General features: G+C 38.5%; 1 protein-coding gene across 2 annotated transcripts in view; it reads left to right on the top strand.

The window, feature by feature from the left end:
• PKP4 (plakophilin 4) overlaps positions 1-18,942 on the top strand; it is a 191,020-nt gene that overhangs the window by 139,743 nt on the left and 32,335 nt on the right. For both annotated transcript variants that reach the window (XM_006872034.1, XM_006872033.1), the window contains exons 10-11: positions 403-531; positions 1,614-1,827. In XM_006872034.1, coding sequence (XP_006872096.1) covers positions 403-531; positions 1,614-1,827 — 343 coding nt within the window. The remainder of the gene's footprint in view (positions 1-402; positions 532-1,613; positions 1,828-18,942) is intronic.

Below are 18,942 nucleotides of genomic sequence, written 5' to 3'. Positions count from 1 at the left end.
CCCCCCCACCCCCCATTGTGGGTAGCCAATGTCCAAGTTGCCCATCCCTATCTACTCTGTGTGTGGAGGGTATGGGAATGATTCTTGCTGTAAGGACTTGTTCCCTCTTTTGAGCTACTGCTTCCATAGTTGCAGGTCAAGTTCATCAAATTGTATGAGAATTTTTTTTTTTTTTTTCCCTCTTCTTTTTACTTCTGGTTGAGATAATAAACCTGGGACTTTATAGCTAGCTGTTCATGAGGGGGCAAAATCATACATATTTTTATATGTTGGATCTTTATAACTTCTGATTTTTGTCTCCACTAAGCTTTTTTTATTTTTTCCTACGACAAGTGTTTGTTCAGTACTCAGTTAAAACCTGGGGCCTTGCTATTTGAAACTGTGTTTTTGTTGTACAGGGAGTTTGCCTGGCGTGACCCTGAGCTGCCTGAGGTCATTCACATGCTGCAACATCAGTTCCCATCTGTGCAGGCAAACGCGGCGGCCTACCTACAGCACCTTTGCTTCGGTGACAACAAAGTGAAGATGGAGGTACAGCGCCCAGTGACAGGATGACTCAGGAGTCTATGCCTTCCCTCTTAGCAGCCCTGTGTTTGAGAAAGGGCCAGATGCAGAGCAGGGCCTCCTCTAAGGAGAAGTTGTGACACCACATACTCTCTTACATCTTAGCTCTGTATTTTCAGTGTTTCTCAGGAAAAACTGAACTATTTCTCAGAGTGCTTTTAGCATTTTCAAATCAGGTGTCCACTTCATTAGCTTATTTATAAAACATGAAGCAGAAATCAATTTGACCTGCATCTTAAAAGGTTTTTTGAAAACTCTATTAGATAAAAATTACTGTATGCATTGAACTAGTCAGCTCATGAATTTTATTAGGTTCTGGTCAAGATTAGTGCTCGCATACAATTGAATAAAGTTGCAGGAGATTTATTACCATTCCTAGTATAAAACATACGAGATTATATTTTATTTCGGATATTAATTTGGGGGCATTTATAGAAACGTAGTGGGTTGGAGTTATTGACTAGTGTTTGTTCACACTTAGATTCTTTCTTAGACTTTTTTTTCTTCTGCTGTGTCATATTGAGCTGAAGTATTGCTCAATTTAATATGTAAAACACCATACCAGTAAAGAGAGATGTAGTATATAAAGTCCAGAAATATTCAGCAATGTGCATGAATTGACAAGTGGAAGAAAATTTAGAGAGAGTAACACAGAGAACCAATTCTAGGAGCAAAATCAAAGTGACCTCAGTCCTTTCCTGTGTTGCCTCTGATCCTCTATACAGCTTAGTTGTGTTTGTGTAATGGTACATTGCACTCGTGGAGTGAAAGCTTAACCCCCCAGGTGTGTTCAAAGGGTGCTACTTGCACATGGTTGTGAAATCACTTAAGCCTCCTATTTTTAAACCAGGAACCCAGGAAAGGAGGATCTTCTTAGAGAGTCTTCTAAAATTTATAAAAGATGTGTTGCTTAATAATTTTTTTCTTAATCACCTTTTGAAATGACCTATCGTTATCCATTTCCCATAATTTTCCCATAGCAGCATTTTGTGTGACCCCTGATTAATCACATAACACTTAGGCCTGGTACCTAATATTTTTCATTCTAGGTGTGTCGGTTAGGGGGAATCAAGCATCTGGTTGACCTTTTGGACCACAGAGTTTTGGAAGTTCAGAAGAATGCTTGTGGTGCTCTCCGAAACCTTGTTTTTGGCAAGTCTACAGATGAAAATAAAATAGCCATGAAGAATGTGGGTGGGATACCTGCTTTATTGCGACTGTTGAGAAAATCTATCGATGCAGAAGTAAGGGAGCTGGTTACAGGTAGGTGTGGACTGTGATCTTGTTCTGGAGAAAGTATTGGAAACAGTCTAGAGGATACCCGTGAATAGTGGCCTTGTCACGGAGTGGCAGGTTCTAGACGTAGATGTTGATGCTCATAGCTGTGACAAAGACTATAATTTAATCTACTGAGTGAGAAGGCGCTGGCAGTGTTGCAGACTCATCTTGATCAGGATCATTTATTGTACTTTGTTAATGCATAAGTATCAGCTGACATAGGTGCCTTGTTCATGGAGGGCTGAATAAGTCATTTTCTAATATGTGTCCCTTGGTAAACCAACTTGTTTTAAATAGACTGCCTCTCCTTTATTATAAAAATAAAAATGTGCTTAATGAATTGACTGCTCTCCACTTCAGCTCAGCCAGCATCTGAGTGCCTGTTTGTATTCCCAGACACTTTCCTAGGAAAACAATGTTCCAGGCACTGGCTTTATAAAGATGATAAAACCCAAGTAGTACTCACGCTAGGGAGGAACATAAGTGGTTTGTCCATGTCAGTGTCAAGTGCTGTCACTCAGCAGAGGCTGCAGTGAGAGCACAAAGGATGAGTTGGGACGTCCCCTGGTCCACTCCCAGCAAAGACTCAAGGTCACCTAGAGTAGATGCTAAGAGCAGGGGAGAGACACACAGGAACTTAATTGTGTCCCACATGTAATCGTTTGTCATTGTAGAGCATGTCATGGCCAGTTTGGGCTTTTAAATGCATTCTTTCAGCAAGCAACAGGGTAGAGGATTAACCTACAGGAGGAGACAAGCCCAGTGTCTGAGCGGCCTATGAGGAGGCCAGTAGTCTGGACAGAACAGTGTGAACTGTGCGAGTGTGGAAAGGAGGGCTTGGGATTGATGAAGAGGGACACAGTGGACACATGGGGCATGATGGTCAGATGTGGACAGTGACAGGCAGGAGGCCTTGTCTTGAACACTGTATGAACACTTTAGTGCCAATTGGGTTCTGAGTATTTGAAGTTGAGAGAACGATTCCACAGAAGGATGAATTAATGGCAGCATTACTTGTAATAGAGAATTCAGGAAAAAAATCTTCAAGTGTTCTTTAGTAGAACATTGGTTAAATACATTTCAGTGCATTAATATGTACAAAAATACATTTATATATAGAGAGACATATATAAAAACTCTGCATTGGAGCTAAATATAGCAACATAGAAAAATATCAGAAAATGTATCCAGAATAGGAGGTATGCATAATACCATTTGTTTAAAGTTTATAAATAATATTGAAACCATAAATTATTTTGGGTGCATGTACTTGCAATAAAGTTAGAAATTTTAATTAGGAGGATAAAAATTAGATTCGGGATAGTGGTTACCTCTTAAGGGGAAGGAGAGGAAATGGAACTGTGAATTTAATCTACTTCTATTTCTTTAAAACGAAATCTGAAACAAAGAAGTTTGAATTTCAATATTTGTCAGAGTTGGATGGTGGATGCCTAGGTGTTTGTTTCATATTTGCTTTTTTTTTTTTTTTTTTTTTTTTTGCATGCTTAAAATATTTAACTGGAAAATTTTAAAGTAGCATTTCTGTGAAGTTAATCCCTTTTCCCACTGGTTTACACTATGAAAGCAGTTCTGTCAGATATAATTTAGTAACACTTGGGAAAGTAGCAAACTATTATGAGTATAATATTTCAGAGGAAATCAAGTGTCTCTTAAGGTACTACAAATATAGCATTGATATTATCCAGTACCAAATAAAGTATGTACTAAACATATAGTAGACTTTATGAATAACCTTAAACTCTAGAATGTATTATCATAAGGTATTTTGAAAATGGATGCCATAGGACTTGTAAATTACATTCAAGTTAAAGCTTCTTCAAACTGACTTATTATTACATACTCCCTTTTTCTAAAAATGTTTTGCAACTTCACACCATCTCACACCAAAACATATAGACTATATACATGTATATGTATGTAAGAATTAAATGGAAACTAACATCATCTAAATAGAATTGAGAAAAAAAAATATATGACCATCCTAGAAGTCAGTACAGTACCTAAGCTCTCTGATATCGAGGCATCAACAAGACAAAACACTATTTGCAGTATATGAATGCGTTCTTTATTTGACATTTCTTTTCCCCTCACTTTGAGCTTACTTTTATAATGTCCTAGTGTATTTTCACATTAGCACACATTTTCCACCAATAAAGTTGCAGGATACTGTGCATGACTCTGCCCAAGGAGGGACCAGCAGTGATCCAGGGACAACCCAACATTAGAAGCAGTTTCTACTCAAATCTGGTTCTTTTGATTAATGGGCCAGATTTATCTTGACTTGGTCCTTACTCCATTAATAATGTGCAGCTGTCTCTTATTTTTTCTGCTTTTCTCAGAGTAGGAATAAGTCTCTTCTTCATTTTTGTTACTGAGGTGTTTCTTTAGTAAAAATTATTCTGAGATGAGCTTTAGCAATGTGTAAGATTTGTTGACAAACTGGAAATGTGTGTGGACATTTGGATATTTCTTTTTATTTTGAAAGTAAATTGAAAGCTAGTGGAGCAAGACTTCAACATTAAGGACTCTTCCATACTAATTTAGTTAGGTTTTGGAGTTCTGGTGTGGCGCTGTAGGATCAGCACTGGACTGCTAACCACAAGGTTGGTGGTTCAAGCCCTCAAGCTGCTTCTTGGAAACCCTATACAGGGTCACTATGAGTTGGAACCCGCACAATGAAGTTTAACAACAACAACATACCTTAGGAGGTGTGGTGATGGTTGCTAAGTACCGTCAAGTCAATTCTGACTCATAGTGACCCTGTGTAAGGATTCTAAGGCTTTAGATCTTTGTGGAGGCAGAAAGCCTCGTCTTTCTCCCATGGAGTAGCTCGTGGGCTCAAACTACCGACTTTGTAGTCCGCAGTCCAGTTCTCATCCTACAGAGCCATCACACTCCATATATAACCTAGGTGGGAGTGCTAACTTACAGCTTTCCTCCGGATCTTACCATTTCTGTGTGGATACAGTACTAGTTCCTGAGAACACAGGATGTCCTGACCTTGATGGGAGGATGTATTTCCTAATTCAAAAAGAGTGATTTCCCCAATGCGTGTTATGCTTCTTATGCAAAACAAGTAACAACCACTGACTTTTTTTTTTTTTTTAACCAGCAGCTTATATGTTTTAAGAATTTTTTTTGCCATATTTGTATGCATCTACTTTTATTTATAATAATTGTTTTGATATGTGGATTGACTATGACATGTTTATTTCAAAAGTAGTACTGACTTGCTTTGGACTGGGAGTGGTGTTTAAACTGCCGGAGCGAGTTTCTAGTTCTGAAAATCTATGTTGGCCTGAGTGTGATTTGGATATAAACATTTTCTAGCTAATATGAAGCTACTAGGTCATAATATAAATCTAGCATAGTTAACTTCTGTCTGTCTGTTTTATATATTACATATATTTGTTGTTGTTGTTAAGTGCTGTCAAGTCGGTTCCGACCCATAGCAACCCTGAACAGGGTTTCCGAGGCTGTAAAATAAATCTTTACCGGAGCCGAAAGCCTCATTTTTCTCTCATGGAGCAGCTGGTAGTTTCAAACTGCTTATCTTGTGGTTCGCAGCCCGATTCGTAACCACTACGCTACCAGAGCTCTTTTACATATATTTATCCACTGAGAGTTACAGGGACCAAAATTATTTATTGAAATTTCTCAATCCTAAAATTGAAGGGCACCAACCTTCATTGACATTGATAATATTTTAAGAATGACGAATCTCTAAGGTATTATAAAGCATTAAAATATTAAAAGATCTTTGAGCTATTCTTGGCTAATTCTTCTCAAGTCAGATAATCAAAAACTGTCTTTCAATGATAGAATCTCAGGGTTAGAGGAGACCCCAAAACTGATTTTACCCAATCAGCTACTCTGTGATTGAATTCCTGTACAGCTTCCATACGTGTATTTGAACCCAGAAGCTAGGGAGCTCATTATTTCATAGATCGAGGCTTAGCATCAGGATTACTTAGAAAGCAGCAAGTAGACAATTGGCGTGGTGTGGAAAGACTAAAAAGATAAGCCCTCACGAGCTCATCTTGCCTAGGAATAGTGCTACGAGACAGAACCAGTTCAACCCTAGATACAGCTTCCTGTGGACCCTTCCTAGCCAGGAACACATACCCAGGCTGAACCATCCTCATTAAGACACATTTTTCCAAAGACGGGCAGCAGGATGCTACATGACTTCATCACTTAGCATTCCCTGTCACCTGCTTATCTCTTATAATCTACTTTGGAAACATTTTCCTTCCAAATTTCAGAGCTTTGTTAATGTCTGATCGCAAATACCATGGACCTCGCCAAACTTGCACAATGCTTGTCCTTTGTATGTGTGGCTTAGAGTTCTTCATTGAAGACTATAGTCGCCTTGTTGTTTTTGTTGTTGTTAAGTGATATCCAATTGGCTCTAACTCATAGCCACTGCATATAAAACTGTATAGGGCTGTTGAGTTTAAACTGCCAACCTTGTGATTAGTTGTCTAGTGCTTATCCTATAGCGCCACACCAGGACTCCATAGTCAGCTTAAGAGTCTGAGGTGTTAAAGCACAATGAACTCACACACTTCTCGCTGATCAATATGGTTAGGTTCCAAAGACCATGTCATTATGCAAAACTGTGACAGTGGAAAATGACCATATCCAATCACAAAATGGAGAATGATTATTTCATTAAAGCATTGCCAGATTATATCATCATATAACCTCCAAACCACTAAGAATCATAGCCCAGCTGAGTGGACACATAACTTTAACCAGCATAGGAAGTGTTACTGTAACCTCGCGCCTTGAGTATTTGCTACTGCCAGACATTCATCTTTAATGCGAAAGATAGTTGGGTAGTAATTTTTTTCTATTGTCTTAAGTGAGGAGTAGGTGTATTGTGTTCAAAATATTGTATAATTTAAAGGTAGTACTATTCCCTTGAATACAGGTATTCTATTATTCTTAATATTAAACAATTCAACCCAGTTATTAATTCAAATTCTTCATTTTCTAGTCCTTTTGTTTCAATTTGACAATTTTTACTATACTTACATGAAGAAATTTTAGCTATTCTTTTTCAAAAGGATGCCTTGCCTTTGCTTTAAACATACTAGCTGCTTAGAGTCTACACCTTTGGCTACATCTTTATTATCAAGGAAAAATAAAACTTTTGTTAAGTGTATATTCCCAAGACAGTATGGCTGTCGTTGTTAATTACAGTAGTACTCCAGTATGTAACATGATTCTTGTGTTTTCTTCATTGTCTTCATAATTATCCAGGTTGAAACCTAATGAACTTTTCTTTTAGTAATAGCTAATATATTTCGGTGCTTAGGATTTAAAAAAAATTAATTTCAAAGGTGCTTTTTTTCTTTATTGTTTGTAAATTTACTTAAAACTTCAAAGTTGGATAAAGTATAACTACTCCCAAGTTAGGCTATAAAATAAATGTTTTCGAGTCCACACACTATGAGTGAAAAGTAGGAGCATCTTGTCACTAAATATGTTATGTTGAACTCATTTCTTCAAGATATTTAGTGTTTCTACGATGCGAAATACAACTTTCATGTTTCAGAGCATTTTGAAAGCATCATTTTATAGAGATCGAAGATACTGTCCAGAATTTGAAGGGCACCTTTCTAATGCACCAGATGCCACTAAATCATCATTCTTTTATTGCCCTCAATTAACACTATGTGAAATACCAAAAAGTAGCCTTTGTTCTTTAATAATAATACTTTGTTTAAATGACTGCTATATTCACATACCTTCCAATTTTGCAAGTGATTATTTATCCATATGGCAAAGTAAAATATTTCCACACTGTTTATTTTGAAATTTTGAATGCCAGCAATGGACTTCAGACACTATGCAAAACATAAAATTAGACATATTCCCTGCCTAGTCCTTAGTTCTTTGTTTCCAATTAGATGATAAATTGCTGAGAAAAATGATAATGTGCAGTAAGAAAGGGTAAGTTGACCAGGACAAAATGTAGCAAACCAGCAGAACATTCTGGCAAGAATCAGTCTTAGATATGATGAAGGGCTAGAGCTTGGTGAATATGCATTCAGCCTGTTGGATTGTATGTACCATTACTGGATGAAACCATGTACTACGTATGTCCCTCTTGCCTAATTCGTATGTCTTACATACAGGCTTTTCCAGGCCACCAGAGTTATCAGGAGCAGCTTGAATACTTTTCAGAAATCCAGTAACTCTTCTCCCAGTTCTCAACACAGTCAGTATGGAGCTTTTTTGATAGTTACAGTTCTGTGTCAACTTGACTGGGCCAAGATGCTCAGTGGTTTGGCAGTTGAGATGTAACTATCCTCCATGATGTGATAATCCAGTAAGTAGATTAAGGGTGGGGTACACCACCCTGAATACCACCACCATTACTCCTTGTTATTGCTGCTAGCCACACCAAACTGATGGTCAAATATAATCATAAAGTTTTAATTTACTGACAAAATATGAGCAGTACGGGTTACTTTTGGAGTCTTGAAGTCAAGACTCAACCTGATAAGGAGCCCAGGAACTTATACTTTGAGGTAATTGCTTCTGGATGCTGACTGAGCAAAACAAAGCAATTGTGATAGTTAAGGTTTTGTGTCAACTTGACTGGGACAGGATTCTGAGTGGATTGGCAGTTAAGACACAGTAATTCCCCATGATAAGCATGAACATGATGTAATCACTTCTGTGAAGAGACCTGCTGTGAGCAGCCAGTCAACTGAAAGGAAGTTTCCTCAAGAATCTAGCCTACTTCCAATGTACTGGACATTTGGACAAAATTTGCTGAGTTTTTATTATGCATCTGGGTCGTCATCAGATCTCTAGTTCTTTGGACTTGAGCTAGTGACCTACTGTATAGCTTGCCCGTTGTGGAAGTTATCAGCAGCCAGCTAGCTTACCTGTCGACTTTGAGTTCATCAGCCCCTGCAGCTATGTGACTTGGAATTTCCCCACCTCTATAACCATGTGAGGAGTCCTGGTGTGGCGCTGTGGGTTAATACGCCGACTGCAAAGTCGTTTGAATTATAAGGTCAGCAGTTCAACCTCACCAGCTGCTCCTCAGAAACCCTATAGAGGGTCGCTGTGTGTCGGAACTGACTCAGCAGCACTTAACAACAACAAATACCTATGAAGGAGCTCTGGTGGTGTAGTGGTTATGAATCGGGCTGCTAACCTCAGGGTCAGCAGTTCAAAATTACCAGCTCTTCCACGGGAGAAAGATGAGGCTTTCTGCTCCCATAAAGATTTACAGCCTCAGAAACCCTGTACAGGGTCACTATGAGTCAGAACCGACTCCACGGCACTTCACAACAACATAACTACATGAGTCATTTCCTTGTTATAAACTTCTCTCAGTATATACATCAGAGGCATTCTGGTCACATAGTCCATTACATGCTTATCTGCTAACCTCAAGGTCAGTAATTTGAGTCTGCCCTTTACTCTGTGGGAGAAAGACGAGGCTTTCTGCTCCCATAAAGCTATCCAGCCTTGTAAACTTTATACAGGGTCATTATGATTTGGAACCCACTCAGTGGCACACAACCACCACTACCACATACACATTGGAGTTCTGGTGTGGCACTGTAGCATAAGCACTGGACTGCTAACCGTAAGATCTGTGGTCCAAAATCACCAGCCATTCCTCAGAAACTCTGTACAGGGTTGCTATGAGTTGGAGCGGACTTGATAGCACTTCAACTTTATACATGAGGGTGAGTCAAAAATTATCTGTACTCTGGCTGTAGAATCTATTCTTAAACAACTTTTAGAAAAGACAACCTATGTCTGTGCTTTTTAGTATACGTCACCCATCTGTCTACACGCTTTCCTGTTTCCTTAGTAAAAAAATGTTTTAGGCTGAGCTGCAGTCCACGAATTCATCACTTTCTTCACTTAATCAGAGATGAGTCTTCATCCTCAAAGGGCTGCTTTCAGGGGACCAAACAAGTTAATGTCTAATGGAGCAAGATCAGGGAGGATGCTTTAACACCTCAAAATTAAGTTTTTGCAGAGTGTCACCAGTGTGGGCAGAGGTGTATAAATGTACATTGCCATGCAAGATCACAACATCTTTGGATAGCAGTCCTCAGCCTTTAATCTGAAGTTTCAGCTTTAGCTCTTCAGCAAACACCTCACTGTTAACGAGTAGTTCGTTTTTGAACCTTTTTCCTCATAGTGTTCCAATAGTGATCCTTGAGAATCCCAGAAAACTACAAGCATCAATTTTCCAGCTGATGGCTGACGTTTGAACTTTCTCTTGGTTGGCAAATGAATCCATGTCTTATCACCAGTAATGAATTATTTTTAAAGAAACTTTTACCTTCCTTCGAGTATTGGTACGAATTTTGTTTGCAGATGTCTGAACACTTTGTTTATGCTGTTCCGTGAGTTGTTTCAGTACCCATGTTGCACAAAACCCCAGTCTGTCGTGAATAATTACATAGGCAGAGCCATGGCTTACTTGCAAATGGTTTGTCACAGAATCTGCTGTCGCTCCTCTGTTTGCCAGAATCATTTCATGTGCATATTCTATGTTGTCATCAGCAGTGGACATGGATGGGTGTTTTAATATAACTGGAGTCCACGTAGTTTGTGACTCACCCTCGTACATAAACAAGCTTTACTGGTTTTGCTTCTATAGAGAAGCCAGCCTTAGACATGAGTAAAGTGGGGAGACTGTAAAGATGCCATGTGCAAAAACTCAATAGTACTATCACCTGTAACAGGAGATACTGGGACATATGAAGAAACCACTAAGATGCCCAGAAGACCCTGGGTCAGGTTCCTCAAACACTCTGCACTTTCCACATCTGTCTGATTTCTCACAACTTGAGATTGCTGGGCACTTTTGCCTTCAAACTTTTGCTGTTAGCAGACAACTAGGTTGAAGACAGTACAGTTACAAATGACTAAGTGAATTCCTGGACTGTGTGAGAGCCAGCTGTGAATATATGACTTCAGTGACATTTTCATAGGTAAATCTCGTGATAGTGTAAGTGGCCTAATTCTTTATCATGAGCTGAAGTAACATAAAGAACAAAGGTGGTGGGGCTGCCTCCCCCACTACCATCCTCTGCCCTTCTTTATGGAAATTTGATCAGAGGGATTCTTTGAGGAGGGTTTCCTGTTAGGCAACCTGTCCCCTTTTACAAACTGAGCTCTAACAAAAGGAGCCAATGATGTTCCTTACCAGTGATTCCAGTCAGTGCTTCTGAATTATCAGTTTGTTTTCTGTGGAAATGTCTTTCCAGAGAATTTAGGACTATACGGCTAATTATGTCATTAATTATTTCAACATACCTATGAAATTTTAGAATTAACTAGAATTAAACAAACTATCTTGAAATGCAATTGTAATTCCATAAATGGTTCTCTAGAAATGGATAGATCTTTTCATAAATTTTGTGATCTGCCTTCTTTCTTCTTGAAAAATCACAGAAAAGCAGTCTTACCTTTATGTTCTCCAAAGACACTGATGATCTATCACCCACGTTCTTCTTTGAGGGATAAAGTTAAACAGCAGGAATGAAGCACTTCTAATTGGATATGTGGGCTGGTGCCCAGGCCTTACTTCCTCACAACCCCCCAGCTGGGCAGCTTTCTTCCTTCAGTTACCTCAGCACTTTGCTTCTGCTGAAATTAGAGATTGTGACCATGGCTGGACCTGAGGGAGCTTCTTTATTGCCTGACTTGGATTAAACAACCCACCTAGTTTCCTGGCAATCTGCTTCCCAGAGGTCACACCCTTGAAAACTCGATGAAGCAGTTCTACTGTGCACACATTGGATCACTGTGAGTCAGAATCCACTACAAGTGACCATAACAGCAAGGAATCTCAGGGATCACCTAAGTGAGCAAGTCTGGGCCAGGCCTCTAGGCCCTCTGCTGTCTTCCACCTAGGAGACTAGCCAGCCCTAGCAGGGATGCAACTGCAGGGGCGGCACGAAGAAAACCAGGTGGGAGTCACTGCACATCTCAGGAGCTTTTGCTGGGATGATGGCATCTTATGGCCCAGGGAATGACTCCACCACCATTATTGTCTTCCTCAGCATTGATGTAGGGCAAAGCCTTTCTCTAATTGAAGGCAGTACTATCCTTCTGCTCTCATAATCATTGCTATCCCTATTACAGTTCTACTCAGTTTCATATTAGCTTCATAACATTCCAGTCCTGACAGAAAACCTGAAGCAGACATTTTTTATTACACCACTCTCTTCCCGCTGTCCCCCTGACTTCATTATTTCTGTTAACAAAGCCATATTTTCACACATAAGCACTCCCGTTTTCTCTTTGCCTTCTCATCCTTTCCTCAGGCCTTTAGGTCCTCATCATTTCCCTCCCAAATTGCTCTCCTGACCAGTTAAATTGGCCCCCATTCATGGTATCATACCTTCCTGACCTCCAGCCTCCCCCAATTCCTGCCCTTTCCTTAAGGCTAGAGTTCATTGAAATACTCTCCCCCTACCTAACCTGCTTCTCCTTAGTCTTTGCTCGTCACATTCTAGCTCAGCGGCAGTGATCACCAATCCAACCCAACAGAAATTCCCATACTCTGAAACATGTGAAGGGGAGGTGGCATGTTGGCATGGAGTGAGTGTGCCCTTTTGAACTAGATGGACTTATTCCTTCTGTCTCTGAGGCTCCAGGCAAATTACTTCTCCAAGTACCAATTCCTGTTACTCACAGCACCTACTTGTTAGTTTTTCATGAGGATCAACATGGAGATTCTAGCACACATGTGAGCCATGATTGTTGTTCTTCCTACACTTGTGACACTTGGTCACAGCTACTTTGTATTGTAACTATATGTGATAAGGCCTCCTGAAAGTGGAGGACTTACCTATTTGTCTTTCTTTGAGTCTGGTATAAAATGAACAAGTGTCTACACCAGTGTTGCCCAATAGAAATAATGGTGTATACTTGTAAATTTTCCAGTTGTTGTTGTTATTAAGTGCCATTGAGTTGGTTCCAACTCATAGCAATCCTGCATAGTTTGCAAGGAACACCTGGTGGGTTTGAAATGCCAACCTTAAGATTTACAGTCCAGTGCTGATCTTAAGGAAAAATAAGATTGAAATTTTGTGTGGTTGTATTAGTGCCATCAAGTCGATTCTAACTCATAGAGACCCTGTATAGAGGTTCCAAGGAGCAGCTAGTCAGTTTGAACCACCGACCTTATAGTTCAAACTGACTTTTCAGTCCAGTGCTTATCTCACAGCTCCACACCAGGATTCAGAAATTTATTTTAGTATCATATTATTTTATTTAAATATTTAAATAAATATATCCAAAATGGAGCCCTGGTGTGACACAGTAGGATAAACACTGGACCACAGGTCAGTTTGAACTACAAGGTTGGCAGTTCAAACTTACCAGCCATTCCTCAAAAACCCTATACAGCATCAGATCCGACTCAACAGCACTTAACGACAACAACACCTAAAATAGCATTTCAGTCTTTAATCAATATGAAAATTATTGAGAGGCTTTACTTAGTTTTTTTTTTTGGTGCCACATATTTGTAATCTAATGTACATTTTATATTTATTTTGTTGTTAAGTGCCTTTGAGTCGATTCCAGCTCATAGTGATCCTTTAAGTAAAGGGTTTCTGAGGAGCAGCTGGCAAACTTGAATCTCTGACCTTGCAGTCCAGCGCATTTGGACATTTGGACTAGCCACCTACCAAGGACTGAGTAGCCACAGGTGGCTGATGGTTGCTGTACTTTACAGCTTAGGTCTGTACTGGGCTTGGGTATATTTAACGTGGATCTGGAAGACATGAGGTGCATAATTGTAACCCTGGCTGAGGGTGACAGCAAGCATGCATTCAGTCATATTGTGACCAGCTCTAGAGCCCTAACATATTGATAATTCTTTCTTCAACAAAAAGCCATCGAGATTTCATCAAAGTGCTACTTAGCTAAAGGTAGAACTACAGAAGCAGCTTCAAAGAGAAGAAATAGAGCTGTGGTTTTGCTAGAGTGTCCCAGTCAGAGAGAGCATAGGCAGTAACAGTGGAGGGACGAGTTAAGGACAGGCAGGGACCCAAAGCTCAGATGTCCACTTTTTTACTTTGCTACCAAAAGATTGTAATTTTACAAGATGCAGCGTGGGTATACATGGGTATACCCAGTGTGTTCCAACGAGCTCATCAGTGCAGAATTGCCAGGAGAGGATCAGCATCTATGCCTGACCCCAGAAAACTAGAGCGTAGTCATGACAACTGACTTTTCCTGATGTGGAGGGGCCATGATCCCATCATCTGTTGTCTTGCTTAATACCCTTCATACCCCTAAGCTTAGGCAGGTTTTAGTTACTCCCACATCTTCCGAGATAACATGACTGAAAGAAGAGTGCCAAGGACAGATACTCAGAATAATTTATAAAAGAAAATAGTTTATGGACATGTGTAATGGTGGCGTTCATTGTGCACTGGTACTTTTTGGCTATTCTTCACCCCCTTTGTGCAGTGTTCATAAACCATTGTTTTTGATAGTTAGAGAAATAGAGCACAAATTGAATGCTACATAAAAATGAAAGAAAAGCAATTGTGTGTTTATTCTGTGTATGTTCATGCTTATATTGTGTATTTCTGCTGCCATAGAAATGACCTTTTCCAAATGTTGTTTTTTAACGTCCTTTTATAAATACATTTTTAAATAGTCCCTATTATTTAATTAATCAGTGAAATCAGCTTCTAATTTGACTATAAAATTATCAGTTGGCCATTAGAATAGCTGTAAAGCTGGCTTTAAATGTGAACTCTTTCAGAATTCTGCAGCAAAGCACTTAATGTGAAATGGTATTTTAATTACCTTATTCATTCTTTGTTTGAAAAATGAACTTTCATCTCTGGAATTAATTCCTTGTAATTATTGGTTACTCATAATTATGTGTACTTTTTTCCATGGCAGAGAATAAGCAGCATTTTCAACAATAATATGCATGAAATTCCATAATATTTTATAAATTAGTTTGCATATGTATATTCTTAGTCCTCACAACAAATAGCTAATTGCTTGAAATTAAATAAACCTCAAAACTTCCTAAACCAAATTGTAGTTTATTTTTAACTTTCTCTTTAGGAACCAGGAAATAATTGAGTGTGCCGCTAAGTATTTTTGAAGCACATTTTGCATTAGGATGTCAGAGCTGGAGGTTTATCAGGTTGATGGAGAATGCTAATCCTCTGGCTCTCCATTTTCTCATCAGTCTTCCTACATCTGGGAGTTGGTGTATTTTCTATTCATTACTTACTGCCCTAGCAACATTCTTCCTGACCCATTAAATAAAGCCCTGGACAGAATAAATGGAGAGAACATTGTTTTATTAACTACTTTAGTGAGGTGGAGTACACACCAGTATTAAGCTAATCTTAAAAATGGTGCTTTTTTACTTTGAGTAGAAAAGCCATATTAATCATTCTGAATCTAAGGCTTTTAAGTTTAATTGAAACTTTTTCATCCAATATTGGTTGATTAGCACTGTGTTTTTGTTTTGTTTTACTTTTTATAACCTTATTTTTTGAAAAAGAACTTCAGGAAGAAAATCCAGTAACTTGAGACTTACTTTGATGTTCTGCATGGTTAGTTAAACAAACACCAAATGTTGTGACTCTTTGTGTTTTCGTGGTAAAATGTAGGATTAGAGAGATAATGCAAAACATAATGAGGATTGGTAAAGCTGCTCTTGGCTAGGTCCCTTGAATGCCTTATGTTTAATCAAAATAGAATCGCTCTCTTTTTTTCTAAACACTTTTTGAAGTTGCAGAAATGAAAATCTGAATTTCTGTAGTAGACTGGTTTTAGGATCAATAATTCATCACCATTAACAAAAAGCATAGTCAGCTTGTCTATTAAAGGATTACATATTTTTTGAACAGTATCACATTTTATAGTTTGGCAACATTGAGTCTTTCTGTTTTGCAGTTTGAGGAAGGAGGAATTTTCTGGTGGATTAGTATAACTCTTTATACTAGGTTCTAGGAGATAGAATGGCAGACAGGGTTTATCCTATCCTTATATCTAAACCAACATGAAGAGGTGGTAATTTGAACCACTTTCTCTTCTGGTCTCAGTGTAAATGGCAGGCAGAACTATGAGAGTCCAGCCTCCCTGGGTCCTGGGTCCTCTTGGATCTTCCAACAATTTCCTGTTACCATAGTCCTTAAAGACACACTTCAATACTCCCTTTAAGAAAAGGCTCAATGGGAAATTACTACTTATTAGCTTACAGGCAGGGAAAAAAAAGTACAAGCAAAACAAAATGCAAGATTCATTAGCAAAAAAAAAAGTCTCCTGATGGCACTTAACAGCAAAAACAATGTGTCCTGATGTGGCTCTGTGGGTTAATGTGCTGGACTGCAAAGTCGGTTTGAACCGCAAGTTCGGTGGTTCAAACTCACCAGTCACTCCCCAGAAACCCTATGCAGGGTCAGAACTGACTCACCGGTGCTTAACAGCAACAGTGTATCTTGCATATGTATAATAGACATATAAAGTAATGGATAATGACAATGTATTTGTACCTTATATTTGCCTAATGATAGAAGTGATGCTGGAGATCACATGATAGAATTTTACAAGACCAATGATTTATTCATTGTAAATACCTTTTTCAACAACCTCATTGGATAAAGTATTTAAGAATCAAATCATTCATATCTGTAGAAAGAGACAACAGAGAAGCTCAATATAATCAGTCAAGAACAAAGTTATAGGCCAACTATGGAACAGAACATCAATTGGTCATATGCAAGTGTGAGTTGAAGGTGAACAAAAGTCGTATAATGAAATCAACAAAGACCTCAAGTTAGAAAACAAAAGGGAACAAACACACTAAGCATTTCTCAAGCTGAAAGAATTTTTTTTTTTTTAATTCAAGCCTTGAGTTTGAGTATTAAAGGATTATATGTGCAAAATGTTACAACAGTACAGGAAACATCAAAAGAAGATAGAATATACAGAGTCACTGTACCAAAAAAAGTTGGTCAGTGTTCAACCATGTCAAGGAAGGAGTCCAACTTGCACTGATGGCATTGTGAAAAACAAGGCTCCAGGAATTGATAAATACCAATTGAGATGTATCAGTGGACAGATATATTGCAAAGTGTTCCCTTGACTATGACAAGAAATTTGGAAACATGGTTGAGATCCATAAATATTAGTGCCCATTCCAAAGAAAGGTGAGCTAACAGAAGGAAGAAATTATCTAGCAATATCATTAATATCACCTGCAGCTAAAATTTGGCTGAAGATAATTAAAAAATTATTGCAGCAGTACATCAACAGGAAACTACTAGAAATTTAAGCCAGATTCAGATGAGGACGCAGGACAAAGGATATCATTGGTGATATCATTTGGATCTTGTTTATAAACAGAGAATGCCAAAAAGGTATTTACCTCTGAGTCCTGGTTTGGCACTGTTGGTTAATGTGCTAGACTGAAAAGTCAGTTTGAACTGCAAGGTCTGTGGTTCAAGCTTACCACCCGCTCCTTGGAGACATTGCTGTGGGTCAGAACCGACTCAGTGGTACTTAACAACGATTGACTGTACAAAAGCGTTCAACTGTGACTCACAAAAAATTACGGACAGCATTTCAAAGAATGGTAATACCAGAAAACTTATTTGTGCTTATGTAGAACCTGTACATAGACTAAGAGGCAACCATTCTGACAGCACAAAGCAATATTGTGTGGTTTAAAATTGGGAAAGGTGTGCATCAGGACAATATCCTTTCACCAAACTTATTCAGTCTTTGCTGAGCAAATAATCCAAGTAACTGCACTATATGAAGAATAACATGACATCAGGATTGGAGAAAGAATCAACATCCTGTGATAATGCAAATAACGCAGTCTTGCTTGCTGAAAGTGAAGTGTGCTAAAGCACTTGATAAAGATTAAATACTACAACCATTAGTGTAGATTACACTTCAACATAAAACTCACAACTGGACCAATTAGCAGCATCAAGATAAAGGGAGAAAATATTGAAGTTGTCAAGAATATGATTTTATCTGGATTCACAATCAACACGCATAGAATCAACAGTCAAGAAATCAAATGACAATGTATTGCATTGGCCAGTCTACTGTAAAAGATCTCGTAAAGTGTTCAAGAGCAAAGATATCAGTTTGAGGACTAATTAATGTGTGCCTAACCCAAGCCATGATATTTTCAATCCCCTCACATGCATGTGAAAGCTAGACAATGAGTTAGGACAACTGAAGAAGAAGAATTGATACATTTATGCTGCTGGCAAAGAATATTGAGTATACCGTGGACTGCCGAAGAAAAAACAAATCTGTCTTGGAAAAAGTGTAGTCAGAATTATTCTGAGAAGCAAGGCTTTGCTCGACTTGGTCTTATGTACTTTAGACATCTTATCAGGAGGGGCAACCCCTGGAGAAGGACATCCTACTTGGTAAAGTAGACAGTCAACTTGAAAGAGGAAGACCCTCAACAAGATAGACTGACACAGTGGCTGCAGCATTGGGCTCAAATACAGCAATGAATGTAAGGATAGCACAGGCTCAGACAGTGGTGTACACTATCTACACTGTGTACAACATTCTGTTGTACACAAGGTCTTTTGAATGAGAGTTGATTCAATAGTACCTAACAACAGCAATATACTTTATTAATTGAATTTATGTTTTAATTAAATTTAGAAATAGAAATGTTCATCATCCTTTAAAAATGCACATGTAGAATTTCATACCTATAAAATAGTTGAATGTGAAAAATTCCTTTTGTGTAGTTTCACACTTTAGGGTATAAAAAGCACAATACTTACTGATGAAGATCAAAGACCACAGTCTTCAGTATGGATTGCAACTCAGTGTTAAAAAAAAAAACCCACAAACTCACTTCTGGACCAATAAATAACATCATGCTAAATGGAGAAAAGATTGAAATTGTCAAAGACTTCATTTTGCTTGGATCCACAATGAACACTTATGAAAGCAGCAGTCAAGAAGTCAAACGACGTATGTTGCATAAAGCAGCTATGGGGCACAAGACCTCTGTTAAGTGTTCAAACGCAAAGATATCTGTTTGAGAACTAA

This window comes from Chrysochloris asiatica, unplaced genomic scaffold (assembly GCF_000296735.1).
Source record: "Chrysochloris asiatica unplaced genomic scaffold, ChrAsi1.0 scaffold00181, whole genome shotgun sequence".
Lineage (NCBI taxonomy): Eukaryota > Metazoa > Chordata > Mammalia > Afrosoricida > Chrysochloridae > Chrysochloris > Chrysochloris asiatica.
Note: the sequence above shows the minus strand (reverse complement) of the source record. Positions and strands in the feature narration are given on the sequence as shown.